The following is a 20,650-nucleotide window of genomic DNA, read 5'->3' on the forward strand; positions in this document are numbered from 1 at the left end:
CACTCTGAACCTGGGTCAGGTTAAAAGGATTATGAAATATAGCTACAGATACCTACTACTGGCATTTATTAATAATGTCCTTGAAAATTCAAAGCAAATGATAAGAGTATATTTTAAAAAGTTCAAACTTGTACTCCTAAATTATTAAGGACAGAGAAAGGAGGACCCAGAGACTACATAATGAAGCACAATTATTATTCTTGAAATGCAAAGGTTCTCAATTCAGAGCCAAGTCACAGTACAGGCAAATGACAGGGAGACGCTTACGATTTCCATCCAGGGCCACGATGGCATCTTTGCCCCCAAGATCAGAAAGATCTGGTTGGCACTATCTACCCTAAAGCCTTAACTAAGCAACAGGGCATAAGCAGCAATCCTGTGAAGCTGAAAGCTTTTATGATCTGGCACTAGATGATGTAGAATTATGAAATAAACCAAGACAAAGCAGCCAGGCTGTTTGTCACGCAGACAGACGCATTCACCAGCCTGTGACATCAGAGGCTGTTGCGAAACCACTGCTTCCGGCAGAGCTCAGCATCCTCCCCGCCTACTGATAAGGTCTTCCTCATACCTGATGATGACGCACTGGTTCTCTCTGTCGATGATCATGTTTCTGTACATACTATCTGCAAGGGCATAAATATGTGGTGGGTTTTCATATTGTGCCTAGAAAGGCAAAAACAGAGAAAAAACCAAAAAACATGTTAGAAAGAGCAATACATTGAATTGCTTTTATTGGCCTTGGAAGTGAACCTACCACTGTATAGTTCCTGTACCTATAATTACAAGGTAAAGGTTGCATGGCACAAGAATTTATAAAATTCCCAGTTTACAGAGAGTTACACCCTAAGAAAATTTAGATGGAATCTGGAAGGACTCTTCCTGGGCATGTGTGTGACTCAGCCTTCAGACATGACCCACGTCTCTGGGTCCTTCAACACCACACCCTTCCACCCAAGCACATTTTTGCAGAGGTTTTACTGCTAAATGTTTCTGAAGGCACCTGGGCAACAGGTCTCAAGAGACCTACCAAAAACCTGAGTTTGATTTTGAATAGAACTCTAAATTCCTATGTACTTTTTTCTTTTTTATAGATTCTGGGATCTCAAAGGAAATTAAGTGAGACTGTGGATTTTCCATAAGAAAAGGGAAGGAGGTGTGGTTCTTTAAAGGGATAAACTGGTTTGGCCAGTAGGGGAAAAATATTCTGCTACACCAAAAATTCCTGGGTTTATAATTTAGTCTCATGGGGTTGCTTAGCCATGTGCAAATATAAACTAAAACTTTTTTTGTACCTAATAATTTCACTGTCTCAGCCTGACTTCAACCCTGCTTTATTCAATTTCTTGGTGTCCACCTTTGCCATTCCCTCAAAAATTAACAAAAAGGGTCCAGCATGGTGGCACATGCTTGTAATTCCAGTGGCTCGTGAGGCTAAGGGAGGAAGATAACAAGTTCAAAGCCAGCCTCAGCAGTTTAGCAAGGTCCTGAGCAACCTAGCGAGACCCTGTCTCAAAGTTAAAAATAAATAAATAAAGGGCTAGGGATGTGGCTCAGTGTTTAAACATCACTGGGTTTAATCCCTGGTATATTAAAAAAAAAAAAATTACCAAAGAAAAAAGTACTGCACTGTGGTACATAGCTGGATAAAATCTTAAATTTAAGGTTACTGAACCCAAAAGTAAAAAGAATACCAGATCCAGGGTGAGCAGACTTTAGATTTTCTCCCTTCACGGGTTCCCACCTCTGAAGTGGGGTTAAGAATGTTCATGCTGCAAACCACACAGAGTAACAGAGAAGATGGACAGGAAACTCACTTTTGAAAAGATAAAGCATAACTTATTCCATCTTTGAGCCTTATCGCTTACTACAGGAAAAGGGGCCTGACTGAGAAATTGCTGCTCCTTGTCAGGCTCTAGAAGACCAAGTGCAGTGACGAGGAGATGGGAGCTGGTGCCTGCACACCGTAATCAGCGGCATATCCCACGCTCAGGGCTCCCCAGGGGAACTGCCCAGTCAAAGCTGGAGGCTATCTCTGGGACTGGCCGACTGGACAACTCCGCTCAGGGACCACAACAGTGTGTTAAACCTGCCTTCCTTATCGGAAGAGGATGATGCCTGACTGGAACCTCATGATAGAGTCTTATAAAAGCTTCTCCTACCCCAAATAGCACAAGATTATTTTTAATGTTACTCTGAAAACAGGGAAGTAGAAAAAAGAAAATGGAAAATGGAAGAAATGGAGTGGAGAGAACACCAGGGGCAACAGAGGAGAAGGCGTGGGCAAGTCGCTGCCCAGTGCAAAGCTGCTGAATGGAAGCTAGTGCCTCCTCTGGACTTCCAAACTGGTTTCCCATCTGGGGCCTTACTGAGCGCCTCTGAGCTAGCTACCTGTGAGAGTTACAAAGTAGGCATTTTCTATACCTGATTCTCCCCTCTCCTGAGACCCTAAAAGTCAACAAGACCCGACTTCAAATCCTAGCTCAGCAAATTCTAGTATGTCACTTCTGAGCCTCAGTTTTCTCATCTGTGAAATGGAAGTAAATATATAGTAAGATATAGCCAGCATCCAGGGCTGTTTTATTGTTGTTGCAAGCATACACAGTACATGGTACTCAACAACACTGTTACATGGTACTTCACAACACTGTTAAAATTAGCAATAAAAAAATTACATTTTAGCCATGAGTGATGGCACAATCCTGAAATCTTGGTGGGACTTGGGAGGCTGAGGCAGGAGGATCACAAGTTCAAAGTCAGCCTCTCAGCAACTTAGTGATACCCTGTCTCAAAAAAAAGCTGATATGGCTCAGTGGTTAAGCTTCCCTGGGTTCAATCCCTGTTACCAAAAAAAAAAAGAAGAAGAAGAAAAAGAAAAGAAAGAAAGAAAAACTGCATTCCTCTAAAGACAATGCTTTGACAGATTAATGATCTAAAAGGGACTTGCAGGCAGCAGCCCTTCTCAGAGAACTGGAAGGAAACACATGCACGGCATTCCGATGCATGGCGCCCTGGCTGTCATCAAGGATGCAGAATCAGCTCTGCCCCAGGGTCCTCTGACTGGGGACCAGGGCAGGGCCTGGCCTCTACAGACAGTATTTCCCTTGTGCTGGGCCCCCATAAAGGCAGCATTATCAAAGGTCTCTCGCGTGGCAGCCTCCTTCGGCTCCTGCTACCAGCCCCATTCATCTGGCAACACTGGGGTGGGCTCCTGCTCTGGCTAAGTTGCCTTCCACTTCAACTGATGAATTTGTGTGGGCTCTCTTTTGTTTGTCTTCCAGGGGTCAGGATTAATGAATGCTCTTGTGCTGCTGCTGCAGAGGAGAGGAAAGGAAGAAGAGGCAGAGATGGGGAGACCAATGGGAAGTGATGAACCGCAAAATAAAATATACTAATAAGGATCACAGCTTCTATTTTTATTAACAACTGAAATGACTATGGAGCTAGATTTGAATAGGAAATAGGGTCACATTAATAAATGAAGCAATAAAAGACTCATTTTTCATTTTCAAGTCATAGCCACCGCTAAGGGTTTAATTCTGAGAGAATATTCTCATTGCCTTGTTTTTTTTAAAAACCTGTTATTGTTTTTTATTTCTTAGAATTTTGTGGCATATGCAGAAGCAGGAAAATCCCCCTCACAAAGTGGGCTCTATACTCATTTATCTAATTTTGTATACAAATAAGGCTCAAGTATTAGGCCTATGTTTTTCTGAGCTGCACTCCAAAGAGTAGCACATCATTAAAGAATCAAATAATGCCACTTTCTTGAGCTTCCCCAATAAATAATTCATAAGAAAATGCAAATGCATTGTTAACTTCAAGAAAAACTATTTATGCATCACAAAAGCCCTAAACACTACAGTAATTTATATGGTACATAACTTACCGCTCCTTGGTACATTTCAATCTCCTTTTCCCCAAAATATGGCATCTGCTTGAAAGGGTTGACTGAGATTAATACTGATCCTATATATGTCTGAATTTAACCCAGTTAAGGTCCATCATTAATCTTCAGAGCTACACATTTTTCAAATTAAGCAACCAGATGTTATCAACAATTCATAATGACTGTCCAAATAGAAAGCTCATGTACATGTTTTCTAAATGATTATAAACAAAGACAAAAGCAATTATCCCAAAGCTTTGTTCCCCCTCAAGAATAATAATGAATTTAATTACCAAGGTGTTACAAAAAGAAATCATTATTTTAAATAAGCTAAAGCATGTTCTTTCCAGATTGGTCACATAAAACACTTGAGCGGGCAGGAGAAAACAGAAATGGCCAAGGTAGTGAAACAGGCAGTTATTATTCCTCTCCTCGAACAATATGTGTTTTTCAATTGGAACTTTATAAGGAGGTTAAAGACATATTCATTGACTTAGTTTACAAATAAAGGAATCAGAAGAACTGAACAGTCATGCTGTTCAGAAGCTTAGGGGAACTCAGTACTCTCAATGAGATAATATTTAGAGAAGAAAATTAGAAGCCATATAGATCGAGTTTAGGGGAAGAGAGTATTATTTCTGCTCAGGTGATCCAGGAAGGCCTCAAGAAGATGGTGTATGTCAAGTTTTACACATTTCAATGCACCCAAGTAAATGAAGTGTTACTATAACATAAAAAATTCCTTTTATTCATTCAACGATCAACTAATTTGAACTGGGTGTTTACCATGTCAGGCACTGTTTTAGATGTTGAGGATTCAGCAGTGAACAAAACAGACAGAAGTGATAAAACCCTTGTCCTCGTGGAGAAAAAAATCATGAACATCTCTCTCTCTCAAATTTGTTCTTTATTTTGTTTTATTTGTATGTTTGTTTGTTTGTTTGTTTATTTAATACCAGGGATTGAGCCCAGGGATGCTTAACCACTGAGCCACATCCCTCGTCCTTTTTATTTTTTATTTTGAGACAGGCTGTTGCTAAGTTGCTTAGAGCCTCTCTAAGTTGCTAAGGCTGGCCTTCAATTGTGATCCTCCTGCCTCAGATTCTTGGGTGGCTGGGACTATGGGGTTTTTTTCTTGTTTTGTTTTATTTTGATTTTTGTTTGTTTCCTTTTTTGTTTTGCCATGCTAGGGATTGAACCCAGGGCCTTGTATACACTAGGCAGGTGCTCTACCACTGAGCTACATCTCGAGCTACAAAATTTTCCTTTTTAGCATTAGCGGCACTGTCAGATTTAGCAAATAAAAAAATAGAAAAGCTAGTTAAATTTGAATGTCAGAAAAGCAGTTTTTAAGCATGCCTCAAGTAATATTTGGTACACGCACTAAAAAGTTATTTGCTGTTTATTTGAAATTCAAATTTAACCAGAGGGGCACCCTGTATTTTATCTGTCAACCCTGAAGCAACAGTGCCAGGAGCTGAAGGAAGAAGGAGGAGGATTACATTTGAAGGTTCTATGTCTCTTCTTAGATTCTGGGATCCTTTCTGTGCTCTAAAATCCACCCTCCTTAGGTTATTTTTAGTATCTTTCCACATGATGTAGACCTAATCAAAACTGAATGGAGATTTGCCTCCCATTTGGATTCTCATGATGAACACATGCGATGATTCTTAGGGTCAACCCAGCTTTGAACAAGTACAGCAGTGCAAGAACCATCCTCGATTCAGGAGAGGAGGAGGATGTGTATTCTCTGGGTACCTCCATCACCAGGTAAAAGCAAAGGGGGGCAAATGTGACCCTCCCTGGAGGAGAGCACTTCCCCTGGGTGGCAAAGGGAATGCTGGTAATGCCGTCTGTCCTAGACAAACTGATCTCTGCATGCAAAGAACAAAGGCTGCCTGAGGACGTGAGCCCAAGCGTTACCTCTCCAGCCTTCCCTTCCTACCCACCGCACCCTGGTTACCCAATAAATATCATTTAGGTGCATATGAGCTCCACATGGAAACAACATTTTTCTAAACTGTTAATAATCTGCGATACAAAGGAATGCCTTAAGAATTCTTGATTTTTCACTAACTAGATGATATAAATTCGGGTAATATCCTAGTTAAGGAAACATTCAGAGAAGAGAACCTCTTTTGGACTGTTGTAGGCCAGTCCTGAATTGATGACCCAGATTAGAAAGAGGGGAAACTGAAGTTGCTCCCCTAAGTTTCCCAGGAGGGTTCTCAAGGGCAATATTATATGGGCAATGTGGCCTGATTCCATGCTAAGCAGTCACATACTTCCCTAAATCAGAAGAATTAAGACAAGAGAATTTTAGGTTTAATAAAAACAAACCTATTTTATCCTTTTCAGCTAAGCATTTAGTTTCATCGTTTATCTGAACAATTTTCAACTTTTCCAACATGCTGGGTCTGCAGAGACCTCAGCGATTCCCCTGAGAACATAAGGCTGGGCTGGGCTGGGAACTCCAGGTCACTCCGTCAACACTCACCCCACTACATAATTCAGGGTGCCTTTAGAAAAGCTGTGGGATCAGTCTCCACCCACATAACCTTGGGCAATGAAGGTGTGGCCCAAGGTGAATTTTCAGAATGTATGGAGATATAAAACTACGATAAACCAGAAAAGAATAAGTGCCATTTTATTTAAGAGAATATAAGAGACAGACTGGGCCCAGCAGATCTTTAATTGATTGGTTCCCAAATGCTGGTCCATAGATCTATGAGTTTTCATTGAACTGTGGCAAGAATGACAAAAACAGAAACAATATGCTGAATTTTTCATAAGGCTCAATTCATTCCATATAAAGGTCTATTCTTTATTTTTAGATCATTTCCTTCTTATATTTTTAGCTTTAAAATATTTTTTTCTTTTATGGAATGGACTGGTAGTACAACTTCTGCATGTTTGTTCTTAATGGTTTCACTAGACAAAGCTAAGAACATTTTAATAGTCCGTGACTTCCCCAAAACTGCCCTAAGGGGATGAGTTGACTTCCTTGGATCTACCACTGACATGGTGCAGAAGGTGAGGTGACTTGCCCAACGTCACCCACGTGAGATGAGAGGAGCTGGAACTGGAGCGCTTGGCTCTCACCCTGAGCACAAGGTCTAACCGCAGCCTGCTGCCCACAAAGGGGCTGCCAAGGGCCACACCTCTCACTCTGAGCAACTATTTCAGCCACCTGGACCTCCCATCAGTCTGGCAGAAAAGTATGAACTCCAAATGCAAGGATTTAAAATGCCAGACACACTTGAGTGTGGTCTGAGAAAAAACAAGTTTTGAAGAAAGTTGGACCCAATTAAGCATGAAGTGCTTTGCACCGAACTGTTTCCATCACCCAGGAGGGCTGGCTACAAATGATGTCAAGCACAAAAGGACACTGCCGCATGACACATTCTCCTCCTATTATTATTATTATTTTTTAAGTTCCCTACAATGTTTCAGAATGTAATTGTGGCAACCCTCATGACAAACGGATGGTAAATTCAACCTTCCTTGTCTTAGGATAAACAGCTCAAAAATACATAGCTCATTGCTATCAAATGTCAGCATTTCCTAGGCAGATTTTCTTTTCCTAAAGTAGAACAAAGAAACATGCATTCAGTCTGAATGCATTAACAATAGATTGTTCCAAATACTGACCTTCAATACACAACAATGCTGGTATTAAATGCAAAGAGGTAAAATGAGCAACTTCATAACAATGTCTCTTTTTGCCTTAATTAAACACAGGAAAGGAAAACAGCCAACTCTTATTTATACAATAATGCTCTGCTATTATATTTTCCCCTTTACATTAAGTAGTAACGGAGACTTTTATCATGTATCAGAGGAATAGATTTGCAGGGAAATACCCAGTATTATTTCATAAACATCCATCAGAACCATCAAGCCTCCCAAAGCTGAAAGTGACTCTGTGTTACTGATAGAAAGCACACTTATGCTGGGCTTCCCATATATTGAGTGGGTAGAGGTTTCTAAAACATAAAGTCATTAGTGGTCAAGTAACTCATTTCCTTGGTAGAACACAGGATTAGTCAGTTATTGATTCAAAGGCATTAATTCAAAGGCATTAATCAACCCCCTCTATGTGAGTCACTTAAAAATTTGGTTGTCTGATTTTTAAAAGCAAGTCTAAGAGAGTCAATAAGTTTTCAATGAACATTAAATACAATGCATCTTGACAAGAATTGTGCAGAAAAGCAAGAAACACAATGCAAAATGACGCCATTTTTGTTAAAATTAACAGCAGCAAGAAAGCCCTGGTGATTATGTCTATATGTGGTCAAAGTGAACACTGCACACTAGGTGTGTTAGTGTTTTCCTCTTTGCTTGGCTCTATTTTATAAGTCACGTGAGATGAACATGGGTTGCTTTAATTGGTTTTTACCCTTTGTTCTTCATACACAAGACACAGTCCCTGTCCTCAAGGAGCTTCTAGTGTTTTAGGAGTAAATAGTCCTCATGGGAAGGGGTGAGGCTGTCTGGGATGAGTGAGGATAGACTGCTACTGACAACAACTAACATCGTTTTTGTCTGTTCTTATCCAGCTTATCAAACATGATGTTTCCTTGCAGGGTATGGTGGTGCAGGCCTGTAACCCCAGTGACATGGGAAACTGGGGCATGAGGATTCCAAGTTCAAAGCCAGCCTCAGCAGCTTAGCAAGACCCTGTCTCAAAATAAAAGGAAAAAATAGCCTGGGGATATGGCTCAGTGGTAAAGCACCTCTGAGTTCAATCCCTAGTGCCCAAATCAAAACAAAGCAATAGGGCTGGGGATGTAGCTCAGTTGGTAGAGTGCTTACCTTGCAAACACAAGGCCCTGGGTTCACTCCCCAGCACCAAAAAAAAAAAAAAAAAAAAAAAAAGTAAAACCAACAAAGCAATAAACATGTTTCAGAGTTAACAGTAACCTACATCCCGAGGTTTTCATGGGCTTATTAACCCTCCATTTAACCCAATTTCTACTGTATAATGCATTTGAATTTATAATAACCAATCTTAAAATTATGTTTTTGGAAAATAATTCAGAGATATCAGAACTTTAAACACCTGTCTTCAAGTGTGTTCATTAATAGCTCCTGCTCCCTCTGTGCTGACTGCATTGATTACTTCATTCCACCAACAGCAACCTCACAGAGATTTAATCATCTCTCATCAAGGTCACCAAATCCACCCAGGCAGCCTGGAACCTCATCCTGCCACCCAGCCCTTCCTAATTTCATCTGTCAGTTTCCATGAATCACAGGTCTTGATATAAAAGTGATTAAAATTTTCTGGATGATGATAAATACAAGTAAGCATATTTCAATTTTTTCTTTCTTTCCTGCAGTGCTGGGAACCAAACCCAGGGCCTTGGGCATGCTAGGCAAGTGTCCTACCACTGAGCTATACCCCCGGCTCAGCATATTTGGTTTTTTGACTAAATAAAAGTTCACAAACACAATTGCTTCTACACAATTAAATTACAGGAAACTCTAAACAAGTGTCTAGCTCAAGATTCAATAAATTTATTCCACAAAGGGCCAGAAAATAATGATTTAATTTTTAATTTTATTTTTACTTTTACACGCTGGAGATCAAACCTAGAGTCTCGTACATACTAGGCAAGCACTATGCCAGTGAGTTATACTCCAGCCCTGAAAGCAATTATTCTAGACTTCATGGGTCAGATAGTCTATTTCAACTGCTCAGCTCTGTCACTATAGCATGAAAGCAGCCACAATTAGTAAACAAATGAGCATGGCTATCTTCCAATAAAACTTTAGTTACAAAAATAGTGGAGGCAGGATTTGTCTGCAGCTGTAGGTTGCCACCTCTGATCAGGAAGATGCTACTGTAAATTAATAATAATGTAATATATATTTCAAAAGTGTTAAGAGAATCAGGGTTTTTTTTCCCCTAGGTGCACACCTGAATTTCCAGTGACTCAGGAGGTGAGGCAGGAGGATCACAAGTTTAAGGACAGCCTCAGCAACTTAGTGAGATCTTGTCTCAAAATAAAAATAAAAAAGGGCTGGGGGTCCAGCTCAGTGGTAGAGTGCCTCTAGGTTATACCACAAACAGTGAGAGAGAGAGAGAAAGAGAGGGAGGGCAGGAGGGAGAAAGGGGGAGGGGGAGAAATAGAGAGAGAGAGAGAGAGAGAGAGAGAGAGAGAATGTTTATTTTATTTTTTTAAATTATAAAGAAAAAAGTTTAATTTTGGCTCACAGTCTGGAAGTACAAAGTCTAAGGACTTCATCTGGTGATGACTTTCTTGCAAAGAAGTAGATTTTAAATGTATGTACTGCACACACAAAAATAAGTATATAAAGTGCTAGGTGTGTTAATTAGTTGATGTAATCATTTTATAATGTATACATGGGTCAAAACATCACATTATACCCCATAAATAAATATAATTATTTGACAATTAAAAAGAACATAAAAATTTGAATGATGCTAATAACAAATAGTACATTAATCCTTCAAAGTAGGCACTGGGAATTTAACTGCACAGATATTTGGGGAAAAACCTGTCTGGTAAATGAGAAACAACATAGTATTAGTCAGAATGGTCTGAGTGCTTTAGAATAATGCTGTTAATTAGCATTGCTCAATAAATACGTGTTGAGTTGAGCACCCAACATGCAATATGGGATAGGTCACTGGCAAAAGTACTGTTTCTAGATTTGGATGCCAAGAGTCAAGTGAACATAGTAAGTAATAAAGAAGATAGTGATGTGGAAACTATTCCTCCCCAAGCTTTCTGGGTTAAAATCTAAAATGCATGTTACATGGATAGTAAAGATTCCACTGTTCCTAGGTCTTTTTTTTTTTTTTTACTGGGATTGAACTCAGGGGCACTTAACTACTGAGCCACATCCCCAGACCTTTTTGTATTTTATTTTGAGACAGGATCTCACTAAATTCCTTAGAGTCTTGCTAAGTTGCTAAGGCTGGCTTTGAACTCCCAATCCTGCCTTAGCCTCCTGAGCCTCTGGGATTACAGGCATTTGCTATCTGGGCCTTAGGTCATCCTTGACACCACACCTTCAGAAGTCACCACCAGCATCAGTTGAACCTTGCAGTACTATCAAGCAAGTTTCACAGATCTTTGCACGCCTACAACTAATTCCTATGATAACCACACTCACATTTCTTCCCATAGCTGCATTGATCAGAACTCCTGAATCTTATAGAAACTGAAGCAAATATCACAGTTCTCTGTTTGCAATGAAGACAATGCACATTTGAATCAAATTTCCATTCTGAATTTTTAAAAGCCCTATAAAGAAATGGCATCCGGCAAGCTAAAATTGAAACATAAAGAACAACTCAAGAATGTCAGGCATTTTCAATACTTGATCTGCATTCTCATGTTTCCTTTAGTAAACAAAGATGCAGAAAGACTGGCTCATGCAAACAAAACAAAACAAAACAAAACGAACGCCAATTTGTCAATCTTTTACAAACCTTTTAAGTCTGGAATGAAAGTTTGCTACATTACTAATATAACTCTCTGCAAACCAGGACTTTCTCTAAGTTTCTAAGATCTAGAGATCTTAGATACCATGTGTGGGGCCATAGCACATCAAAGTGACGATACCACAGAGTGAAATACCGGCTGAAGCTTGACCTTGTGAAATGCCAGATGATAGTATCATCTTTGCCCTTTCACAGCGTGAACCAAGTGGCACAAAAGTCCAGCTCCTCATTCCCAAACAGGGAAAATGCTGTGCGCGCACCAGTTCAGATCTTCAGATGGCTCTCTGACTAGGCATCAAGCCACGTTTTCACGGTGTGAAACTGGTAAAGGATACAAAGATGTAGTCGTCCATGTATCTCTTCTTCAGGTTCTCCACGATGGCACTCTCCGTGATCTTGGACAGCAGCACCATGTCATCCACCCCACTGTGCTTGACATTGTGACTCTGCCAGTGGTACCGGTAGGCGCCTTTGCTTCCCTAGTGACAAAAAAAAAAAGAAAAAAGAAAAAAAAGTCACATGACTGTTAAGACAACTCACATCCTTCTAGAGTTTAAAACAAAACAAAACAACAATAAAAATCCTAGTTTTTCAAATATTCCTCAAATAAGTTGCACCAAAGTTTTTGCAATCATAGTCCTGGATTCAAATTCCAGCTTTGCCACTTACAGATAAGTGGGGGACAGTTACTCAAGCTCACTGTGTGGCTGAAGTTGCTCTTTTCTCATTTGTAAAATGAGAGAAATGAGACGCAGTCAGAGTTGCTGTGAGGGTCAAGTATAGTGTGTGAGGTGTCAGTGTGGGAAAAGCTCAAAACACAAAGGACAATCTCTGAAACCTCCTAAAATCTTACTGTGTTTATTGAACTTGTGAGTGAAAATGAGCAAGGAAATAGAAACTTTCCAGACTTGTTTTTCAAACTATCTGACAGAATCCAGAGGTGGAGAGAAAACATATCTCAAAATCACTAGGTCACATTGTCCTAATGTCTCAAGTCATCTGAATTATTTTTCCTTCATCGACTTATTACTGCCAGTGTAATCCTGGCCTTCCACATTCAGGACATTGTGATGAGTGGCCATTGCCGTACTAACCAGAAGTAAGCAGGGCAGTCTACACAAGACACCGGAGCACACGCTGACAGGACTTCATCCAACCCCATGGCCTCCTTGGGCGGATGAGGACTTGGCCCTGGACTGCTTAGGGGATTTTCAGGTTTAGACTAGCAGTGGCCCCTGAACACTGGGGACTGCTGGGCTTCCTTTCACTTGGCATTTCTGTAGTGGAATCCCCCAGGTGTTCACCTATATCCCAAGTCCTCAGGCTAGAGCACAGGGTCACTCTCAGTGGCTGCACTTGGGAGCTCACAGTCCACTGAAGGACACCTGAATGATGATGGGCAAGGCAATTCATGAATCATCAGTGGTCAATACAGGAACACACACAAAGACGCATCTCCACGGAGGGGAAAGACTCCTTTGTCCTGGCAGAGGCAGAAGAAATGACTTCCTGAAGAAGAGCCATTGGAAATAGATCTAAAATATTTTTAATTTGAATTTGCAAGGGGAGACCAAAGGAAGGACATGCATTATGATCCATACTCAACTGGAGGTGGTGGGATGGAGGGAGCCAATACATAGGTAATAATGAATCAAAATGCAGTCTGGGGCTGGGGAGATAGCTCAGTCAGTAGAGTGTTTGCCTTGCAAGCACAAGGCCCTGGGTTCAATCCCCAGTACCACACACACAAAAAAAATGCAGTCTGCAAAAATGTAAAATGTAAAAAATAAAAAAAACAATGAGTGGCAGGAATGTGACAAGATATTGGAATACGGTCCCTTGCCTTCAAACACTTCACACATCATCCTGAAAATGCCATGTGCTGGGCAAGTGTGGGGAGCACTGAACTGTGTGGGGCTCAGCCCCTGCCCTTCCCAGGGGTTCACTACTTGGGGGGTTGGACGAAGCAGAGAAAAAATTCTGAATAAGGGTATATAGAAAGGCCACTGCTCAGATGTCAAAAGTAGGATGAGAAAAGGGAATGGGAGGTTCTTTGAGAGAAGCAGGAAGTGAGAAGAAATGATATGGAAGCCACACGAAATTTCATTTTTAAAATGTGTTCAGTTGTTTCTCTGAGGGAGACATGGAGTCCTTGCTAAGTGAAAATTCTAAGTCTCTGGGGAAAGCAATCTCAAAAAATTAGCCAAGAAGGGGCCACCACAGGAAAAGCATTTCAGTGCCATGGGCTCAAGCTGTGGAAAGAGGTTCTGGAAGGTTTGCCCACCCAGGCTGCCTAGCAGAGGGAAACTGTCTATGTGATATATTTGGTTTTCTCAGAACCACACGCAGCATCAGTTCTACAAAATTACCTCAGTCCTCACCACTCCTTCTTCCTCTGTGGCAAAGCAGAAGAGAGGAAAAGCGCTGGCCACAGTGTGACTCACTGGGCTTCCATCGAATGCCCACGGTCCACTACCAACCAGAGTGTGGTGGCTCCTCCCCAGTCCCCACCTCCCTCACATCCTTTCCAGCTTTCCCAGCTCCCACAGAAGTTACTCCACACAGAAAACTAAGGTCCTGGAGCAAGGAACCTGTGGGTTTATTGGTGGGGTTTTAACCCCAATAGATGTCTACCTACTCAAAAAATGGTCACAAATGTTTCTTTCTCTTTGAAATATATAAGCACAGTTACACAACACAGAAGGCTATTAATAAGTGGTTATTTAGCTTCTACAAAGGACAAGAAACAAAGCAGCTCTGTGTCGGTGTGTGTGCACTGATTCACAGTGACCGCCTTCTCATGGTGACTGGTGTCCGCCTGGGTGTCCGATTCCACTGTCTTCCTCTCTACCTCACTGCATAGAGTCCTATCTGCCCCCCATCCTACTCAGAGCAGTTTCCTCCTCCTAAAGGCAGTTATTCCCCAGCAAACAGGGCTTCCTGTGGAGTTCATTGATTTTCATGGCCCCAAATATCACTGGACACTGAAGATTCCCTCCCCTGGTTCTTGAGCCTTCTATCTACAGTAGAGAAAGGAACCAACGGCACGTCCGAAGCAATTACTACAGATGGTCCTGGCTTGATGGTTGGACTGATGGTTTTTTTTTTTTTTTTTTTAACTTTACAATAGCCTGAAAACAATATGCCATCAGTAGAAATTATAATTGGAAGTTTGATCTTTTCCTGGGGTAGCCACATGCAGCACCATATGCTCTCACGAAGCTGGGCAGCTGCATCTCCTCAGCAGTCACATGATCTGCAGGGTCACCAACCCATGCTCTATGACAGTGCACTGTGTCACTAAGCTGTGGTGGTTGTGGAGTTAGGTGAATTAAATGTACCTTCAATTTGCAATTTTTAATGAACTGTGGTGGGTTTAGTGGGACATAACCCCATGTTAAGCCAAAGAGCACCTGCATATGAAAAGCAGCAAGTCATTCACTTACTATACCAATCACCTCACCAGAAGGGGTTGACATTCCCATTCTCATAGAATGAAGTTGAGATCTCTCAACTAGTGTGCAGCAAAGGCGAGATGTGGATCAAAGACCCAGTGATTATGGACTCATCCAAATAGCTCCTCTCACTGTCTCCCCAGTGAGTTACTAGATATTTCTGCCTGTTTGATTGAAAATGGCAAGAGAATGAAAGACTATCTCTAAAATGGAATTCTTCATTAAAAAGGCATGTAATCTTTGTTAATGACCACATCCTCTTAGCATCAAAGATTAAACACTGAAGTTATTTCCAATATGACACATTTTCTGTATTCAATGGGTCACAAATATGTGTGTGTGTTGGGAGAGGGGCTCTCACTGCCTCCCCTCCCCTCTCTCCCAGGCAATTATAGTTACATGAACTCACTCAACCTTCACAACCATCCCTAATACCGTGTATTATCATCTCGATTTTTCTGTTGAGAAGACTGTGAAGTGCCAAAGTCTTTCAATTATAACTTGCTGTGCCATGAGCTGAGGAGGGTGGGAGCAATTGAGAGCCCGTGGGGCGGCTGACCTACACAGACTGTTGAGAACCAGGTCGGAGCCCACCAGGCAGCCCAGGCCACATTATCAGGGAAGCTGTTAGAAACCAAAGGTGGAAGTTCAGGATCTAAACCCAGCTTAAGGGAGCTTAAAGTTTCCCCCAGGGTATTAAAAAGAAAGAAAGAAAGAAAAGAAAAACCTGTTTTCTGTTTTTTCTGCAGGGCAACCGAGTTGACAATGGGTGACTTCTCCAGAGGCCTTTTTGATCACAGTTGCACTGGGGAGTAGGTTGGCAACAGGGTGAGAAATGGTCACCCTTCACAGCCCTGCACCCTGGGAAGCAGAGTCCAAAAGTTGTTCTGGGCACAAATGACCCCTTAGAAGTGGGGGGATATATATTAGGGTTGGGATGAATAACCTTGACTGTGTCTTCCCCTTTGTTTCTTTTTTTAAATTCATATTTATTATAAACAAATGGGATACATCTTGTTTCTCTGTTTGTTCATGAAGTAGGCATACCTGGGGTAATAGTTTTTGATTCATTCTGTTATTCCCCCCCCCCCCCTTTGTTTCTTGCTCCTACTCCTGACTGAGAGGTGGGGCAGGTATGGCTGCTGTGCACCCTGGGGGGGCGGGGACAATAGGGTTGGAAACATCTTCCTCAGTGTCATCTGCACTTCACCTCATAAGAACTGCTTGTGTTTTTTGAGGGCTTCTTTTTTGGGTAACTCCTCTTTGTTTACCCCATTAAAAATGGGAATCTTCTAAACAAGTAGGGTGCTCAGAAGGTATTTCATTCTCCAGTGGCCTTGGAGGAAGAGGTACTGGGAGAGAGGCAGCAGATGGCGCCAGCCAAGAAATGAAAACAGTAATACCAACAACGCAAGTTACTGGCAGCTCTGGCAATGGTTACACATTACAACGGAGAAAGGTCCCAGTAGATGGGGATTGAGTTGAGCTTCTTGGACCTACATTTAGTTTCTTAATGATGATTCAGTTTATTAAAATGCAACTGATTCACATGGAAGTTCTAGAGAGTGGGGTACACCCATATCCACATAATGGCCTGATGTGTTGCTCACCCGTAGGAGGTGGCACCAAGACACCAGAGGCCCCACTGGGGACTGTGGGGCAGGAACATGGGCTGCCCGATTGTGACTGGTTTTAAAAGGTGGAGCCTCACTAACTGGTGTGTTTACTGAGGCGGGGATGAGAGAGCCAAGGTGAGTCAGAGCACACAGGCAGGCATTATGCTTCCCGGGAAGTCCACCTCCCACTGCCAGAGAGCAGAGGCCCAGTCATGGGAGCACCTCTGCAAACACTCTCCCTTTTTCAATTTGTACAGGAGAGGAGTTACTCAGACGCTGGGCAACTGCAGTCTTCAACTGCCCTTCACGTGCCCAGAAAAGGGAGGCCATTAAGCATGCCACATAAACACGACAGGCCCAGGGTTGGGAGGCTGGGTTGAGGGGTGACCACACTATAACATGCTTCTAAACAGTATATTTAGAAAGCAATTTGGAAATAGATGCCAAAATTTTAGACACAGATCAGCATATAAGCAGATCATTAATTAATTAAAATTCACATCTCTTTGATCTGACAATTATATTTTTAGGAGTTTACCCCAAGAAATGCCTGCAAAAAGATAGCCAGATACATGCACAAATGTGCTTACTGTTGCAATAAGGCACATTGTTAGGGAACTGGTTGTAATGACATACTCTGTGAAGTAGTGTAATATAGTCCTGAGCAGGACTTGCATGCTAACATGGGAGATCAAGATACACTGTTTGAGGAAAAAAACAATATGTGGAATAAATACTGAATTACTGCATTTGTATGCATTTTTTTTTTTTTTTAAGGCACATGTGTTACAATTGTTTTGTTGAAAGCTACACAAGGTAACTTTAGGGAAAAGGCCTGGGATTTTAGGAGAAAAGTGACTTACTTTCCATTTTTTATTTTCCTGTACTGTTCACACTTCTTTTTCTGGAGGGGGCGGGTACTAGGGATTGAATTCAAGGGCACTCAACCACTGAGCCACATCCCCAGTCCTATTTTATATTTTATTTAGAGACAGAGTCTCATGAGTTGCTTAGCACCTTGCTTTTGCTGAGGCTGGCTTTGAACTCAACATCCTCCTGAGCTGTTGGGATTACAGGTGTGTGCCACTGCACCTGGCCTGTTCACACTTTTTAATCACATATGTGTTACAAGTTGAGTATCCCTTATCCAAAATGCCTGGAACCAAGTGTTTTGGATTTGCGATTATTATTTTTAGTTTTTGAAATCCTTGCATATACATAAAGGACATCTTGAAGATGGGACTCATCTTAACATAAAATTTATTTATATTTCACATATAACTTATATATATACCCTAAAGGCAAATTGATGCAATACTTTTAGTGTGACTGCATTCTGATTGCAATCTGTCACATGATGTTAGGTGTGGAATTTTCCATGTGTAGTGTCATGTTGGCACTAAAAAAGTTTTGGGTTTTAGAGTTTGAATTTTCAAATTATGGATGTTCAACCTATAGCAAAATTTAAAAATAAGTAGAAACACTTAGAACAATGTCAGTCAAATTGAGCATTTGTTAGTTTGGAATTGACAGAGTTCTCTAAGCCCAATGCTCAGTCTATGGTTTTAAGACTAGATTTTGTGCTGCTTCTAGCTTTAAGACCATTAAAGCTAGACCAACAGGGATAGTATCGTTGTGGGCAGTTTAGTTGGTCCATGGGCAGAATAGGACAGCAGATCCAATTTCCAGAAAACCTGGGCCTAGAATGTTCCAGTGCTATAGGTGCATCTCCCTGGTAAGCAGATAAACCATATTCTTACTGTGAACCATGGACAATGGTGATGCTCTGCCCTGCAGTTGAACTGAGCTTATTTTTTAATGGGACTTTTCTGTCCCAGTGAGTCACAACAAGAAAGAAAGAGACCTCCCTGTTAGACTGACTTTCAAATTGACATTCTGGAATTCTACCTTTTGCCTTTCTCCTATTTGACTGGAAAGAAGCACTTCCATTAGAAATGATGGGGGAGAAAATAATCAACCATAAATATGTGTGTGTCTACTATGTCTGAGGCAATGTGGACCAGCCTTGGACTTCCAATACATTATTTCAACTTTATGGAATTTAAACATCTTCAGTATTTTCATGAAGTTAAAGATGTATTTTTGAACCAAATGTGTGTGTGTGCTGAGCTGCAGTAGACTTAGTACATGGAGGGGAGTTTCTGGAAGGGAAGGCGTGGACATCAGCAATCAACAAACCACCTCTTTCCCCACAACTTCTGGGCAGTTTGAACTAAAATTTACTGAACCTACACGTACAGGCCAATGCTTTACACAACCTCATTTAATTCTCATGATACCAGCAAGACTCAAGTATTATAATCCCTGTCACTATTTTGTAAATGGGGAAACTGAGGTCCAAGGTTGTCATACACCAAGTTCCTCTGCTTGGAGAAGAGTGATGAGAAGGTATATTGGGACTGGCATACGAGGTAGGGAGGAAGCCACAATGAATTGGAGAATGAGCTTATTACATTCATTCAAGACAATGCAACCCTGCCAAGAGTTCAGCATTTTGTCACGTTTTCACATCCACCATATCACTTCACCCCTGAGACTTGACACTGGGATTTCTGGCTTGCTTTTCTTTGCTCTTTCTGCTATACCACAGCTCACCTCCAATACTTATCCTCAAAGCCAAGTGTCAACACCTAGTCCAGAGGTCTCCCAGCCAAGTTGGCTGGAATCAACTTTCCTGGAAGAGTCAGCCCCACTGGACAAGTGGTCCATGGTCACAACACAAGTAATTTACTATCCAACATGGGTCACTTTGCAGAGCAGAAGAGTGTATTGTTAATAACAAAGCTGGAACAATAGGTATAAACCAGGACTGACTCAGGCTGCATGGTTGTATCTATGGCCAACTCCATCTCAGAAAGCCAAGGCAGCTCTCAAGGACTAGCCCTCCCAACCAAGGTCCTGCCACTTAACCACAGGTGTCACACAAATCACTCAACCTCTCTGAGCTGGTCCTCTTCTCAGCAGGAGGCTCAGAACACTAGGCTGCCCAGGGGCTACCGTGAAGACCAAATAAGACAGACCATCAAAACAACCCCCAATCCCTTTAAGAGGTGGAGCTGCCTCCCCCTGCCCCCCAGCATCAGGGAGCAAACCCAGGGCCTCACATGTGTTAGGCAAGCACTCTACCACTGAGCTGCATCCCCCTGGCCCTCTCTATTTTGAGGTAGGGTCGTGCTACTGGCCCAGACTGGCCTTTAACTTGAGATCCTCCTGCCTCAGCCTCCCATATAATTAGGATTACAGACATGTGCCACCACACCTGGCTGGTAGCATTGTTTTAATTCAATGACACATTCAGGAAGCTAAGTACAGATGACGTATTCCAGGCTGGCAACATTGCTAGGAGCAGGTAATGGTGGGGGGTTGTAAAACATAACAAGGGAAGGGCGTGTCCTAGCTTGACTGGCAGTGCTTATTTTTGAAGCAGTAAATAAAATAATCACGTCCCTCTTAGAACTAGTGGCATCTTAGGCATGATGAATTCAGCACATAACATTTACTGGTAGCTGGGCACTGTTTTAAGCACATTCCAAATATTAAGTCACTCAACACCATCACAGGAAAAAAATATAAAGATTTTTATTAGCATTTGGTATAATGCTTCCGGAATAATCTCACTGCAGGAACTGGAGAGTGAGATTATCAGCAAGATCAATGATCACTCCATTTTAGAAGCTTTGATGTAAAAAATGTTTGTAGGTATCACCCCTCCATCCCAACCCAACTACAGGACGAAGACAAGTGTTGCCCTGATGACCAGCTGCCCAGGATGAGCCACCAACCACCAGACTACAAGTTTGCAAAGCATTCTTTAGGTAATTTCCTCTTTAATTTGTAAAGGCACCTGCAGGCCTGCATCTCTTTCAACCTGTTCATCAATGTTAACATGGTTTGAAAGAGGAAGTTGCCTGCACCCATGCAGTATGTCTGTATAGGATTGCTACGATTTCTGACTCTCATGATTTTTCTGCCACACACCATACTCCAGGGTTTCCTATACCTTGGTTACTTTCAACTGTTTCAACCACTTTCTTATATCCAAGTTCCACCAGTCCTATGCTTCAAATTTTCCTATAAAATACTTTCTTAGTTTGGTTTGAATCTATACAATAATATCCATAAAATCACTTACTTGTGTGCTCTTTTTTTTTTTTTTTTTTTTTTTTTTTTTGCCGTGCTGGGGATTAGAACT

At 41.6% G+C, this 20,650-nt stretch overlaps 1 protein-coding gene across 1 annotated transcript in view; it reads right to left on the reverse strand.

Moving 5' to 3' along the window:
• Positions 1-20,650, reverse strand: part of MYO1E (myosin IE) — a 189,310-nt gene that overhangs the window by 95,209 nt on the left and 73,451 nt on the right. Inside the window, exons 2-4 of the mRNA XM_079125860.1 lie at positions 11,702-11,845; positions 3,890-3,979; positions 572-666 (exon numbers count right to left, since the gene is read on the reverse strand). Coding sequence (XP_078981986.1) covers positions 572-666; positions 3,890-3,979; positions 11,702-11,845 — 329 coding nt within the window. The remainder of the gene's footprint in view (positions 1-571; positions 667-3,889; positions 3,980-11,701; positions 11,846-20,650) is intronic.

This window comes from Sciurus vulgaris, assembly GCF_902686455.1.
Source record: "Sciurus vulgaris genome assembly, chromosome: 2".
Taxonomy (NCBI): Eukaryota; Metazoa; Chordata; class Mammalia; order Rodentia; family Sciuridae; genus Sciurus; species Sciurus vulgaris.